The sequence below is a fragment of the Phoca vitulina genome, unplaced genomic scaffold (assembly GCF_004348235.1).
Source record: "Phoca vitulina isolate PV1807 unplaced genomic scaffold, GSC_HSeal_1.0 scaffold77, whole genome shotgun sequence".
NCBI lineage: Eukaryota > Metazoa > Chordata > Mammalia > Carnivora > Phocidae > Phoca > Phoca vitulina.
In genome coordinates this window covers 3,844,528-3,860,262 of record NW_022589780.1, presented here as the reverse complement: position 1 = coordinate 3,860,262, position 15,735 = coordinate 3,844,528, and the positions used below count along the sequence as shown (strand labels likewise).

Here is a 15,735-nt window from a genome sequence, read left to right as displayed (position 1 = left end):
GAAATAATTGGGATGCAGGCTCGCATCTTCCCTCCTCCAATTAATCATGCTTCAGCCCTCACTAGGGATGGCCGTGACACCACAGGCAACCTTGACCTCAGTGAGGCAGCACTTAGGGGAGGCACTAAAAGCTTCTCCAGATTTTCTTGAAGCTGTCACACAGTTCAGCTAGTCCTTAATGGGGCCCAGGCTTGGGTTTTTCTTTCTATATACCTTTTCCTTTCCTTTTTGTTTTCTTTTCCTTTCATCTTTTCTCCTCCTCACCACATCCTTCCTTTCTCCTTCTCAGCCCCACCCGTTCCTCCTCCCTCTCCTCTCCTCCTTCTTTTCTTTTTCTTCTTTCTCTGTCTCTCTCATCTTTAATCTTGTCCAGAAGCATGTAAGTGTTTTGGTAAGGTCTACACTATAATCATCTTGCTATGTAGCTTTTGAACTTTCAGGACATCTGATCAGAACAACACCGAGAAGGAGAGCACAGTGCTCACACACAGATGTGTGTCTCAGCTGTAGATTATTATATTTCAGTTTTCAAATTTGATCTTGGGTATATAGGAAGGAGATATAAATAATTTGATTAAAGCTCTTTATTGTGGAACACTTGATAAATAAATAACATTAGAGCGCCCGGGTGGCTCAGTTGGTTAAGCGACTGCCTTCGGCTCAGGTCATGATCCTGGAGTCCCGGGATCGAGTCCCGCATCGGGCTCCCTGCTCAGCGGGGAGTCTGCTTCTCCTTCTGACCCTCCCCCCTCTCATGTGCTCTCTCTCTCTCTCTCTCTCAAATAAATAAATAAAATCTTAAAAAAGAAAGTAAAATGACTATTAGGGAAGAACCAGTTGTGTGCCAGTAAGCTGGATTTCTGCCTGCAAGGGGTAAGGGTCAGTGGGGAGCCCGTGATATTGTAGTGTTTGCTAATTTCCATGCTGTAGATACTCCTATCAGGACTGATTTAAGCTACCAATATTATAGCACTGAATGTGAAATTGGGAAGTGATGCTCAGAATCGGTTTTTATGAGTCACTACAAGCCAACTCCAGCACAACAGTGGACAGAGCTCAAGGGAAGACAGCTTGAGAACATAAAACTTTGGTTTGACCAAATGTCAAATGACCTTGGCAGAAGTTAGCTGGCCATTCCTCATGGTGTTTTCCTTGGTGAGTTTGGAGCCTGTACCTCTCCCAGATGGTCTTTCCAAATCCCATCTGAAGGACATCATCTGTTTGATGCTCCCCAAAGTACTTATCTGAGTGGCCTGAACCTCACTAATCTCCAGAGTAGCAAAAACAGCAAGGGGCTTTGTAAACTGTCAAATGTTATTCCAGTGTCGAGCATTTGTCCTGTTATTAATCATGTGCCAGCTGTAAAAATCCATAAGCCATATTTTGGCTATTGTGGACATTGCTGGTATATATATAGTATACATTTTATTTATATATATATATATATATATATATATATATATATATATATATACTATATATATACACGGAATATTACTCAGCCATCAAAAAGAACGGAATCTTGTCATTTGCAATGATGTGGGTGGAACTAGAGGGTATTATGCTAAGCAAAATAAGTCAGTCAGAGAAAGACAAATATCATATGATTTCACTCATGTGGAATTTAAGAAGCAAAACAGATGAATATAGGAGAAGGGAGGGAAAAATAAAGCAAGATGAAATCAGAGAGGGAGACAAACCATAAGAGACTCTTAACTCTAGGAAACAAACTGAGGGTTGCTGAGGGGAGGTGGGTGAGGGCATTAAGGAGGGCACTTGATGGAATGAACACTGGGTGTTATATGCAACTGATGGATCACTAAATTCTACCTCTGAAACTAATCATACACTGTATGTTAATTAATTGATTTTAAATTAAAAAAAAAGAATAACGTTGGACCCTTATCTTAAAAAAAAATCCATAAGCTATTAAGTCACTTGCAAGTTTCCTCCCCTAGCTGCACATTAGAAGCAGTGGGGGGACATCTTAAAAAAATCACAGTGCCCACCCTTACCCCCCAATCAATTGAATTAGAACTACTGGGAGTGAAACCAGGCATCAGTACTTTGTAAAATCTCTACAGGTGTTTCTGACTTGTACCCATGGTTGAGAATTACTACCCTGTACAACCTGGTTTTGCCACCCAGTCAACTTTCCCTGCCACATCCCCTCCCTTAACATATGCCAGCCCCACTGGCCACCTTGCTATTCCAAGAACACACCAAATTCATTTATTACATTTATTACATTTGAATTTGCTATTCTTTCTGCTGAGAATGTTCCTCCTCTGGCTCTTTGCATGTCTGGCTCCTATCATTCAGCTGTCAGCTCAAATGCCACATCCTCATAGAATCTTTCCCCACTCTACCTCAATTTATTTCCCCATTCTATCACAGTACCCCTTCCTTCATTGTATGTATCACCATCTGAAAATATTTAATTTATTATTCACCACTTATTTATTACTTGTCGGTTTTCACCAAAAGATCACCCAAGTTGCAGGCAAGGCCTTTGACTTATTATGCACTGTTGTTTCCCTGGTTGCCTAGAATAGTACCTGGAACATAGTAAGTGTACACTCAAAGATTATTTAATCATCAGAGGATAGTTATTAAACACCTTCTATGGATGAACTCAATGGATAAATTAAAAAACTTCTTTATGTTAAAATTTAAGCTGCATAGCATGGCATTCAGGGCTATTCACGATCCAGCCACTATCTAACTTGTCAGCTTTACCTTCTACTTCCTGTCCTCTTGAAGCAGGGGGCCCATGTGAATGGCAGTAGCTAGGGAAGATGGTTTGAAACTGAACACTGAAGAGTTCATTTTAGCAGAGAAGTGTGTGTGTGTGGGGGGGGGTGGGTGTGTGTTAAGACAGAGAGAAGATGGAATGTTTGTGACCAGCACAGGGACCAATGAAGAGAGCAGCATGGCCAGAAGATGGTTGCTGATGGAGGGAAATAGAAGACAAGATAAGTTCAGTAACATTACCTGTAAGTCTTCTAATGTTCTTCCTTTTACAGATCACTTGCACATGTATTCTGTACCATTTGTTTTGTATAACTTTATGAAGTAGATGATGCCATTATGGTTATCCTCATTTTTTAGGTGAGAAATCAAGGCTCAGACTTAATGAGGGCAATTGGAGCTGGGCTTTGACACCTGCTGTCTTTTTTTTTTTTAAGATTTTATTTATTTATTTATTTATTTATTTATTTATTTATTTATTGAGCGAGAGAGAGCAGAGGGAGGAGCAGAGGGAGAGGGACGGCAGACTCCGTGCTCAGTGTGAAGCCCTACACAGGGCTCGATCCCAGGACCCTGAGATCATGACCTGAGCTGAAATCAAGAGTGGGACGCTCAACCAACTAAGCCACCCAGGTGCCCTGACACCTGCTCTTCTGATTGTCAGTCCAGTGGTCTTTACATTTTCATTTTGTGGAGCTTAGGTCAGATTGTGGAAGGTACTGAAAGCAAGGAAGATGGATCTGGGCTTGATCCCTGTCCCCTCTCACTAGAGTTAACCATTAGGTCAAAAGAAGTAAGAATTATTTTCATTATTTATAAACACTCTTAAAAAGCCTCCCAGTAAAGCATTAGCTGAGAGCCCATCTGTCGTACTGGATTAACTGATACCTGTGTTTCTGGGTGGGTAGGACAGGTGGGGAAACGGTCACATCCATGGAATCAAAGGGACTCTGCTATCTTTTAAGCCCTTTTCACAGAAGAACTTCCTTTTGCCAGGGTATAGACTGTGTGCCTGGTGTTGTCTAGCCTGTTCCATAGGCCCAAAAGCAGTATCTTGGGGAAAAATTTACTAGGAATCAACAATGCTTGGAATTGCATTTCAAAGAAGAGGACTCCTTGGACAATTAGGCCAGAGGTTCTAGGTTGTCTTGGCTCCAGAAAAAGTTACATCCGTAGGGTGCATGACCCTAAACAGGCCTTGGACTTGTTCCAGTCCATGTAGGACACTCGGGGAGAGGCACTTAGCTCCTTTTTTCTATCGAGTAGTGTTGTTTTTCAGGGGAAGCCCTTAGAGACCTCCTTGAATCACACTCAGGAGAACTCTGAGACACCCATCAGAAATTCCAGTGTGAGTAAAAGACTTCTGAATCCACCTTCCTTAGGTTACTACTATTTTCTTAGTGCCTACCACACTCCTTTCTAAATTAAGGGAACCAAGGTCAAGAGAGAAGTAGAGATAACACACCAGGTCATATAGTGATTCAGTGAAACAGAAGGGCTAATCCTCAGGTCTTCCTCTTTCCTCCTCTGTACTCTTTGACTGTTCTGCCCTGCCTCTGTCTTTGAAGCGTAGTGTCAGGACCCGTTTGAGAAGAGATAACACATTGATAAGGGCAAACATCAACATCGCAGGTCATACAGACCTGGTTTCTGATCCTGCTTCTGCCACTTACTAACTGGTGACTGTAGGTGAGTCATTCAGCATCTCTGAGACTTAGTTTCCTCAATTCTAAAATAGGAATAGTAGTTACCTGGAAGAGTTTTGACAAGAATTAAATGAAGTAACATCTTTGAAGGCCGTTTGAATAGTACCCAATCAAAGCACAGTGGGATCCCCCCTTTCCTTTTATTGCTCTTGCCCAAGAAGTCAAGTTTTACTCATCCTTCACACTTTGAATAGGCAGTATAGGTAGTTGTAGCATTCAGGTCACATAAGTCAGGATAGAAGCAAAGAAGATATTTGTTCGGTTATAGTGGTTAAATAGAAAGCATATGCACCCTGGATTGAAACTGAGCTATATTCTTTGGTATCAGTAAGCACTCTGTATCTTGGGTTTCCTCATATATAAATTGAGGGTAATTGTCTGTACCTTCCCTCCTTTGAAGAAAGGCTCAGCAGTATAATGAATATGAAAATTATTTTGAAATAATAAAGCAAATGTGCAGAGAACATAGTGGGCAAGAGACTTGAGTTTTAATCCCATCACTGTCACTGACCGATTATTTAATCTTAGTCTTGTCCATTCTGCTTTCTGGATCTCAGTTTCCCCATTTGTAAAATGAGAACGTTGGATTAGATAATCTCTGCAGAGGCCCTTGCCTTTCTGACATCCAAGGAGTTTATTATTTAAATAAATAATATAGATAAGATCTGTATAATGCTTTATGCTTTTTATGTTATTTTCACATGTATTGTCTCATATGAGAATACCACTAGACTGCTGGATTATGAATAATAAGGCCTGGATTCTTGTCCCTGTTTTGACCTTGACTCATGCTGTATAGCCTTAAGCAAGGTTCCCCCCTGCCCCCATTCTCTGAGTCTCAGTTTCTTAATCCATAAAATAGGAGAGATGGGGTTTGGGTTAAATCAGTAGGTCTTAGCTTTTCCACAAAGCCCTGGGGACTCCTATAGAGTTTCTCTAAGGCATACCACAATGCTAAGGCTGCAGAGAAGGGGAGACAGGGAGAGGTGTGGCCGGACGAGTTCTAAGTTTCCTATGCCTACTTCAGGCAGATTAGGTTTAATTTCATCTGTTTTCTATATATGGGGTCTCTATGTAATATTTCACTTATAAAAAAAGTTTCACTGCAGTAGAAAAAAAAAACTTGAATAAATGTGCTCTAAAGCCTTAGGTATTAAAGGTGGGATTCAATAAAATATGTTGTTTGGTAACTTCATTTTTGTCGTTGTTTTAACAAAACAGAATATTGTGAACACCTTTCCGAGTTAAAAAGAAATGACTGTACAGCATCCTACTGCATAAAAATGGAATAATTTAACCGTCCCCTTAATGTTGGACATTTACATTTTCCCAATATTCCCTATTTACATAGTGCTATATTGAACTTTTTTGTACTTAAATAATTGTTTTCTTATAAAAAGATTCCAAGAAATGGAATTTCTGGTTAAAGGTTCTGTGTATTTAATTTTTTTGGATATGTTGCAAAATTGCTCTCTAAAAGTTTATACTCCTACGAGTAATACCTCTTTGCCAATATTTGGTATTTAATCTTTGCCAGTCTGACTTATGAAAAAGACATCTTATTTAATTTGTATTTCTATGATTTCTAGTGAAATTGAAGTTCAACAATTTTAATATATTTATTGTTCATTTATATTTCCTCTTTTAATTTATTTTTCATGTCTGTTGTCCATTTTTCTATTGCACAGATCATCTTTATATATCAAGGGAATTGACCACCACTTTTACGTGCTTGATGTCAACGTGTTTTCCTTAGTTTGTGGTTGTCTTTAAGTTTTATAAGAAAGTTTAAATGTTTTCTAGTCAAGTCTATCAAAATGTTCACTTACGTTTCTGTATTGCCATTCTTTAAAAAGCCTTTTTCTACCTTTAAAAATAATTTAAAAACCCTGTATTTCCTAACAGTACTTTGATGCTTTCCTTTCGTTTTTTTTTTCCATTGACATCTTTAATTCATATGGAATTTATTTTGGTTTCAACTAGTAATTTAAGTTTTTTCACTTTCCCAAATGATCTACCAATTGTTCTGACACCATTTAATGAATAAGTCATCCTTTCTTCACTGATTTAGAATAACATAGTATATATATGGAGTCTGTTTCTGTCTTTTCTGGTCTCTTCCACTGATCAAATCTATACTGGAGCCATTATCAAACTGCTGTAATTATTATGGCATTATAATACTTTAAATGTTTGATAGGAAATTTTTTCAAAAATATCTTGGCAATATCACCCATTTTACTCCTTCAGGTAAACTTTGAGATTGTTTGGTCAAGATTTGTTTGGGTTGTTTTAAATTTGTAGATTTCACTGGGGAGAAGGGAACCAACATCTTTACAATATTATATCTTCCCATCCAGGAATACTGTACATCTTTCCATTTGATTCAGGTCTTCTCTTACATTCTTCAGTATTTTTTTTTTCGTTCATATAAGTCTTGCATTCACACTCTAGTTATAAAGTATGAGAAGTCCTATGTTCTTCAGTCTTTTCTATAGCTTCATGGTGAACATGATGATTCAGTCCTCTCATTTGCATGATATGCTACTGCAGGTGGTGGGTAACTCTCCTGCCTTACCTGATCTGCTTTAAGTAGGATTTTTCAGAATGAACATATTGAAGGAAGCCTAGTCAAACATTGGCCTCAACTCATACTGCGTGGCAGCACCAATGGGGATGACCAAAAAAACCCCAAAAAACAATGAAATGGAAAGTCTGTGGAGAAAATATCTGAAGTTAGTCTCATGACCTCTGTTCCTGCTGGAGTTTTGGATCATACTTAAGCTTTCTGAGGGAAGAATAGGACCATGAAGAAACATGAAGAACACCATCAGGCAGTCAGGGATTTCAGAGCCAGCTGGCATACAGAGGACCTCATGCTATCCCATTATGTGACCATTCATGGTAGTCAAGGGTTTGCAGCTGTTCTAATAGGAGATTTATCAAGCATTAAATGTGCAACCTGTCTGCAATTCTAGAGTGTAGACTTACCTCCTTCAACGTGAAAGGGGATTTTTGTATTTTGCCAAAATTTTCACCATGACATTTTTTGTGAGACTGATTATAGGTTGTTGATATAAGCTTGCTATTGAAGGTCAGCAGTGTCAAAGAGCTAGGTATAATATTTGCAGAATCTGAGGAGGGAGAGATGGAGAGGAGTTTGTGTTGTCTGTGTTAATTATTCAGTCACCTAGGCTACTGCATGGCAACAGAGGACTTTCTAAGACTACCTTGGAGCAGGCAGGCCCAGATCTTATACTTACACTTATATACGTATCTTATACACTTATACTTCTTCCAGCTGAACACTGAGAAGGCATTCACAGGGCCATATACTTGCTAGACAATGAACAAAGATCCTCAACACCCACAGAGTTCTCTGTCTTGAGGCTACACTCACCCACACTACATCTCCATTGGATGCAGGTGCCAGATTTTTCTCTAGCTCTATCACCAACTTCCTATGGCTTGGGACATGTCATTTCAATACTTCGTGTCCATTTTCATAAATGAAGAGTCAGGCATCACATTGGGGCATTTTGTTATAAGGCTTTTAATGTCCCTTACAGTCCAAAGATGATGTAGTTCTAATTAGACCCAATGGGTCAGAGCTCCAAGGAGACAAATACTGAGTTTCCTGGAAGGAATAGCCTTATAACAGAGTCCAGAAATGGAATGGGCTGCAATTCACAAAAGGTGTGGCAACCCTTTACAGGGATGTTGCAGAGGGGATTTAAGCCTTGTACAGAGGAGTGGGTGTATTGTGACCAAATACTGTTTAAAATTCTTTCCAATCTGTGAGATTCATAGCCTTATGGACTGTGATTTGTAGCACACTGACAGTGTGATGCCGGGCAGGTCAGTTTCATCTTAGTGAGCATCATTTTCTTCAGTTATATAATGGGGTATACAATAATCCCTACTATACTACTCTGTACAAGATTGATGTTAACTTTTGTAAGCTAATCAAATGGGAGACATTTTTAATCTTATGTTATTGTATTTTATGTTTTCATTTATTACTATATATTATATGTTTTATAGTTATTATATAAAGGTAAGTATGTATAATATATATTATTATGTATTATATTTTATGTTTTTATTTTTTTTAAGATTTTATTTATTTATTTGAGAAAGAGAATGAGAGAGAGAGAGAGAGCATGAGAGGGGGAGGGTCAGAGGGAGAAGCAGACTCCCCGCTGAGCAGGGAGCCCAGTGCGGGATTCGATCCCAGGACTCCAGGATCATGACCTGAGCTGAAGGCAGTCACTTAACCAACTGAGCCACCCAGGAGCCCCTATGTATTATATTTTAATCCATTGTTATAATTAAGAATGCTGACAACTTCAGCCATATTGGAGAAGTAGAATAAATAGAGAAGTAATAGCAACCCAGTGATTGTACATTGGCTCTGCCATCATTTGGGGAAGTTGGTAATTCAGGCGGGAGAAGTGGATTGGAAGCAACCTTGAGAGGGTAGTCCATCCCCTGTTTTTGTTCCTAATCCAAACTGTGCAGATGAGTCACAGTTCCATTTTTAGGAGATTCCTTCCATATCCATCTTTGGGACCCCCGACCACTTCGGTCACTATTAAGTGTCATTTAAAACTTTAACGTCACTATTCTGCTTCAAAGAAACACACATGTCATATGTATGCATTTATATGACTTAATATGTTATATACTTTATGTGCTCACACATACACATATATACAAAGATAATTCAGGAACCCTATTGTGGGTGTACACCCACACACAGGTGCATTCACACATACATGAGTACACATATGTGAATAAACATGTTATTTATACATATGTTGCATATGGCTTGCAATAACACTGCCTCTCCAATACTGTTAAGTGCCTTGGTTTTTTGAAGGACTTTAGAAAACAAAGAGAAAAGACTGAATAACTGCAGATATAAGAGGCAATGTTACAGTAAGTTGCTATCCTAAAAGGAGAGAGTTGAGGGACAAGAGACCATTATTTTGGTAATGTCTTGCTTATGGATAATACTTGTGACCTTTATATGAAAGACTCCACAAATATATTATGGATAAAATCCAGATATCCTTTAAGACTCCTTGAGCTGGATATGGAATTGTTGAATTGTATTGTACAGCTGAAACTAATATAGCACTGTATGTTAACTACACTGGAATTAAAATAAAGTAATAAAATAAAGATTCTTTGAGCTGGAAAAGATTTTAGTGATTTTTCCAGTTCGAGCATTACATATTATCAATGGAGCCCAGAGAAGATAAAGGACTTGTCCAAGGTCATATAGTGAGTTAGTAATAAGACTGAACAAGGATTCAAGTCTTGTGATTTCCAGCCTAGTGCTCTCTCTGTTATCTGGGACTTAAACATTTTTCTTCAGCAGAGATTTTCCTCTGTATCCTCAACAGCTAGTACAAAACCCTGCCCATAATAAATGCTCAGAAATGCACAATGGTATTGGTTGCAGTGGGCTTTGCACTTATTCCTGGGTTAATTGTAAAGGTTATCTGTGTTTTAGGTCATGTTGTTTTAGGCCAAGAGACACTCTGGGACCAAGTATGAACTATAGCTAGAGAGATGGTCCAAATTGAAAAACATGTTTTCATTTCCACTGTAACCTTCCTCATTCAGAGGGTGGTTTACTTTTAGCAGTGGAATCTAGAACTCCTCTGGGAGCCCTAATCCAGTGGCTCTGCAACCATTCCTTTGCAAACTTGGGTTCAGGAGCTAGTATTTTCCTGTGGAAGAAGAGATTCTTCAAAGAAGTATTCATAATGACCCTATTTTACTAATTAACGTGAAAACTAGTTCTGAGGGTTGCAGCAGCACAAAAACTGTGGGGATGTCCCTGTTCTAGAACACCCATGGCACTGGACGTGAACCCACTGGAATTGGATACAGGGCCTCCCTTCTAGGAGTTGATACTCAAAGACTGAATGGCACTCCTAACGCCGTCCTTTCCGTGCATATAACAATCCTCAGTTTGCAGCAGGACAAGGCTGTTAGTGGGGCGCCTGGGTGACTCAGTTGGTTAAGTGTCCAACTCTTGATCTCAGCTCAGGTCTTGATCTCAGCGTCATGAGTTTGAGCCCCACATTGGGCTCTATGCTGGGCGTGGAGCCTATTTAAAAAAAAAAAAGGCTGTTAGTAAATTATGTGTTCTGTTTATACAAATAAAATCCTGTGGTATGGTAGAAAGAGTACTGGCTTAGAGGCCTTAGTTTTCTCATCTGTTAAGTAAAAGTAATGGTAGTATCTACCTCAAAACGCGGCTGAGGTTATTCATTTAAATGGCATATGTAAACTTGCCAACACAGGCTTGGTTCATAGTAGGTACCTATTAAATAGTGAGATTCTTCCTTCGTGGGCCTCCAATTGAGTGTTCTTCAGGCAAGTCACCTTCCCAGAACTCATCCTTGGAATGAAAGGATTGTACTGGGGTGGTTTTTAACAGTCCCTTCAAGCCCAGCATTTTGGAATCTTTTGACAAAGGGAAGGTAATAAGAGAGGAAAGGGGCAGGGAAAGAGGAAGGGAGGGAGGGGAGGGAGGGAGGAAGAGGGGGAAGGAGGAAAGAAGAAAAACAAAGGTCTTGCTGACCTGGCTACTACTGAATCTCCTACATAAAAAAACCTACTATAATACATGTGTTTTCTGTGCCTGATCTATACATTTTAGGTTGAACAGGGAGAGAAGAGACAAGCTATAGCTGAATTTATGTGTTTTTCTCCCTGCTATCAAATAGCAATTGCTTTTCAATTTTTCTTCCTTTTCCCTACCACAAACATGCCTCCTCTGCCAAAAGAAGCCTCCCTAAAATCCCAGTCTCTCCCATAAACTAAAGCGCAGCAGTAAATAAGAGGGACTTGGATAAAGAAAGGGGTGGAGTGAGGGGATGCACGAGCTCAGGCTGTCACAGGGCTCCAAGCATGAGAAGTTCTGCATGTTTCAGAGCAGCAGGGTATGTATCTCTATTTCTGCTGGTGACTCTGTGTGCCTGTGGATCTCCCTGTTCCACTTGTGTATTCATTCAATGTTTCTTGAGGGCCTGCTGTATGCCAGGCCTATGTTAGGAGCGAGGAGGCAAAATATTGAGTAAAATATGTGCTTTTGAGTGGCCCTCCATGTCTTTCTTTGAACAGCTGTGATCCTGAGGCTCTCTGGGTCTGTGCATGTGTGTGAGCATGTTTCTGTGTATCTGTGACAACTCCCGATGAGCAGGACAGCAAGTGTTTTTCTTCTGCTGGCTTCAAAGGACTTCCTCTCACTTGTTGTGATTCACTTCACAAAGAGTGAGCTTTATCTCTGATTTTTATAAACTGCAGGATTGGGGATATGATCACTATCCATTTAAAGACAATTAGAAATCTCATGGAGTTCTCTTTTATAGAAGTTTTACCTGTATTATTATTATGAAATAAAGCACTGTATTAGCTTGAGTATGATCCTTTGAATGACTGCAGGGGTCAGGACGTAGAAGCATTGCCTAAGTCCAAGTCTCTGCTGTGTCATGCTAAAGGAGTGATAATTTCTGCCATTGATCACTTTCCCATGGACGTTCTTAGCTTTTTTTTTTTTTTAAGATTTTATTTTTTTTTTGTCACAGAGAGAGGGAGAGAGGGAGGGAGAGAGCACAAGCAGGGGGAGAGGCAGGCAGACGGAGAAGCGGGCTCCCTCCCCGCTGAGCAGGGAGCCCGATGCGGGGCTCGATCCCAGGACTCTGGGATCATGACCCGAGCCGAAGGCAGACGCTTAACTGACTGAACCTCCCAGGTGTCCCATTCTTAGCTTTTAGTAAAGGTAGAACATCTTTATTTTTATAAACCAGTGAGTAGTCCTTGTCATAAAGGAAGTATCAGCAGGACCTCAATTGTTCATCCCTACAAAAACACCTATGAAAACCAAACAATACAGCATCGAATTAAACCAGGCTGTGTGATTCTGTGTGATCAAATTGTTTAGGGCCATTCTCTGTCCACTTCTCTCATCCGGCAAAATATATCCTTATGCCCTTTCTGCCTAGAAATACTAAAGGAGAGAGACTCTGGAAATGCATTAATGGGGCATCTACTGTTCTGTTTGTTCTCCCAGGGAAACAGAAGTACCTGTGTGCCAGCAGAAATGATTGCACCATCGATAAATTCCGAAGGAAAAATTGTCCATCTTGTCGCCTCCGGAAATGCTATGAAGCAGGGATGACTCTGGGAGGTATGATACTTCTCTTCCTTTTTCTTTTTCTTCCTCTCCCTCCCTCATTCTCTCATTCTCTCTTTAAACCAGATTTTCCTCTTGGGTGCTTCTGAGGTGGCCAGCTCTACTCTAGATGCAAACTGACTCCTTCATCCGCAACGTGGCCATCAGCCAGCTGGTGCCTTTCTTTATCCTTAACCATGTCACACCCCAGTCTGGGGCTCAGCATAGGAACAGGAGGTGTGAAGCAGGGATCAGGACCCACCGGGGGTCAGTGAGTGTGGAGGTGATTATGAAGGATTCCCCAGGGGACACAGCAATACTGGCCCTATGTTGTTGCATGATGAGCAGGATGAGAGAACTGCAGAATCCAGAATAATCACAGGTGCAGAATGACCCAGGCACAGGCTGGCCCTGAATACCCAGGAATATTCTCAGTTAACTACCCCTATATTGTAGGGCTGGCCACCTGGAATGAAAAGCCGCTTCTCTTTGGAGCCTGTGACTAAGGTTGCCAAGCAGAACCAGTTTCCTATCCCGTATCTCCCAGGGTTGAGCAGGCCTTTTAATCATTTCCCATTATTTGCAAATCTATTGATAACTTCCAAAAGCATTTTCTCGTAGCACAGTAGCTTGACAGAAGGAAGATAGAGCTTTTTCAAGTGCAGCCTTTCATCATAAGGCTCTCTGTCCCCTAGTCTGTGTCTACTGTGAGCACTGTCACCATTCCAGAAAGGCTTGGCTTACACTTCTATTTTCCCCCTCCAAATCCCTCATTTCTTCATGTTTACAACTGCTCAGTGGCAGGGGGTACTCCCCGCTGCCTGCTGCTTCGAGAAAGAAGCACCTTTCATGAAAAAAAGCAAGCTCATTAGTCTACTTGGATTTGGAAATGGAACTTGAAGAAAAGCAAGCTCTTTTCCGAACGCCTGATACTATAGCTTCCTACCTGATTATTCATTATCAGCCTGGAAAACCCAAGTTCTTAGAATCCTGCCATTTTCCTTCCCCCTCTCAAGGCTCATTTAGAGCCCTTGTCCATCTCTGGCTCTCTGCAAGGTGCTCAATACCTTGTCTGCCTATGTACATGGTTATAGAGACCAACTTGTTTTCTCTGTGTGGGTCTTCACGTTGGTAACTGTATCCCCCCCCCCCCTTACAGGGCAACAATAGTCTTTAAACAGACCAAAGTACTACAAATGAATTGACTCAGGGTCAATTTGAGACAGTTGCAACAGAACCATCTCAAGTAGTGTCTAGTACTCGCAGACATCGCAGGCAGATGCTCTTGTGAGTTTTCCAGGCAGCCGCATTAAATGAGACTCAAATACCGGAGAAAGACCAACTTTGTTCTTATTTGCTTGGTATACTCCAGAGAAATCCTACAACTGTGGTCTACAGTGGGGAGGAAGAAGCAGGACTGGGGTGGAGAAGTGTGGAAGGAAAGCCAGGAAAGGTGACAAAGGGAGTGATAAGAGGAAGTTTTCTTCATATGAATGCTGCAGCCCTATGGTGAGAGTTCTGATACACTCAGCTCTCAATTTTTTAGCCCTCTGAATGGTGTGTAAGAGATGGAGGCTCCCAGGTAGAGAACCCCTTGGTTTTTCATCTGCTGCTATGAATTGTAAGCTTGCTTTGACACAGGTGAAATTTAATGGTAACAAAAGTTCTCCTAAAGTTTGGGTCCAAATCTTAAAATTAGTTTCATGTTTCAGCCAACATCCTCCATTATAAAACAGTCCGTGACATGATTATAGTGAACCTCTTTTGAAAAGGAGTAATTTCACTACTCCCTATATCAGTGAGGCATAAATCTGTGAATTAATTTCATGGAGAGAGCGGTACACTAAGTTTTCAAATTGATTTATTGGATAGAGTGCTCACATTTGAAATGGGCTTGGTCCCAACATAAGGAAAAGAAGGTAAGAAGTGCTGTGAATGGCTTTCGTTGCAGATCTTTTCCTGTGATAGTTATTGAGTGTCAATTACATACAAAGGCACCATACTAGGCAATAGAGCTCAGGCTGGCAAACTTGAAGAAAGGTCTACAAGATACAAGGATTCTTGATATTGTGTATGTGGTCTTGCCTTTGGAGTCAGGCAGACCTAAGCTAAAGGCCCAGCTCCATTATTTACTGTGCCCCTCTAAGCCTCAATTTCTTCATCTGTAATCTAGTGGTATCATTCTGTGACATGAACGTGATGAACGTGAACATCCTTGGTAATTGACAATGTGCTTAGACAAATGTGAGGGCTTACTATGACAGTGAGGTCACTAGTAATTTAGATGGTGAGCACTTCCCAGTTGGCTTTTACCCTGAGTCACTTGGCATGCCCTATAATATGTAACAATTCCAACAGGCAGAGAGAACATCAGCAGAAATCACGCTTGATCGCCTCAAACTAAAAGTACCATCAAAATCCTGTTTGGAAGCCGATTCGTCGTTAAGGGAGTCATATATTATGTTCAAGTACCATGTCAGTAACATCCCAAGTGTTTACCCATTTAAACACCATTGTTTGAAAAACAAACCTTTCCATCTGCATAAACTTACCTTCACATTCCTTGATTCTCTGCTGCAAACCCTTCTCAAGTTTATGGTTAACTTGCAAATTCAGTGTACACTACACCTCTACTCAAAAAATGGGAAAAAGAAAGAAAACATAAATGTAGAGTGGCCCTTCTAAATACTTGAGCAATAGACTTCCCTTTTCATAAGATTTGGGTTTAGCATAGACATTCTGATCACACTGAAGGAGAATTCATATAATTTTGTTTTATTCTTCCCATCACTCAACTCAAAATGGTATAATATATTCTAAAATGGCAATGAGGAATGTGGCCTTGAGCAAGTCCCTTCTCCCCTCTGAGGCTGTTTTCCCATCATAAAACTGGGATAATGAGATTGACCAAGGACCTTTCTGGCACAATTGTTTTGTGATTCTGGGTCTAAGGTCACAGAAAAAGCCTATCGGTCTTTTTTTGGATCACATCTCCACTGCCCTCAGAAGTATAGGCTGTCTAGAGGTGAGTGTTTTGACTTGCCTGATCATTTTAGCTGCCTCAGGTTACACCTGTGTAAGATA

General features: G+C 40.5%; 1 protein-coding gene across 1 annotated transcript in view; it reads left to right on the top strand.

Annotated features, from left to right (window-relative positions):
• AR (androgen receptor) overlaps positions 1 to 15,735 on the top strand; it is a 175,987-nt gene that overhangs the window by 133,513 nt on the left and 26,739 nt on the right. Inside the window, exon 3 of the mRNA XM_032393885.1 lies at positions 12,550 to 12,666. Within this exon, the coding sequence (XP_032249776.1) occupies positions 12,550 to 12,666 (117 nt within the window). The remainder of the gene's footprint in view (positions 1 to 12,549; positions 12,667 to 15,735) is intronic.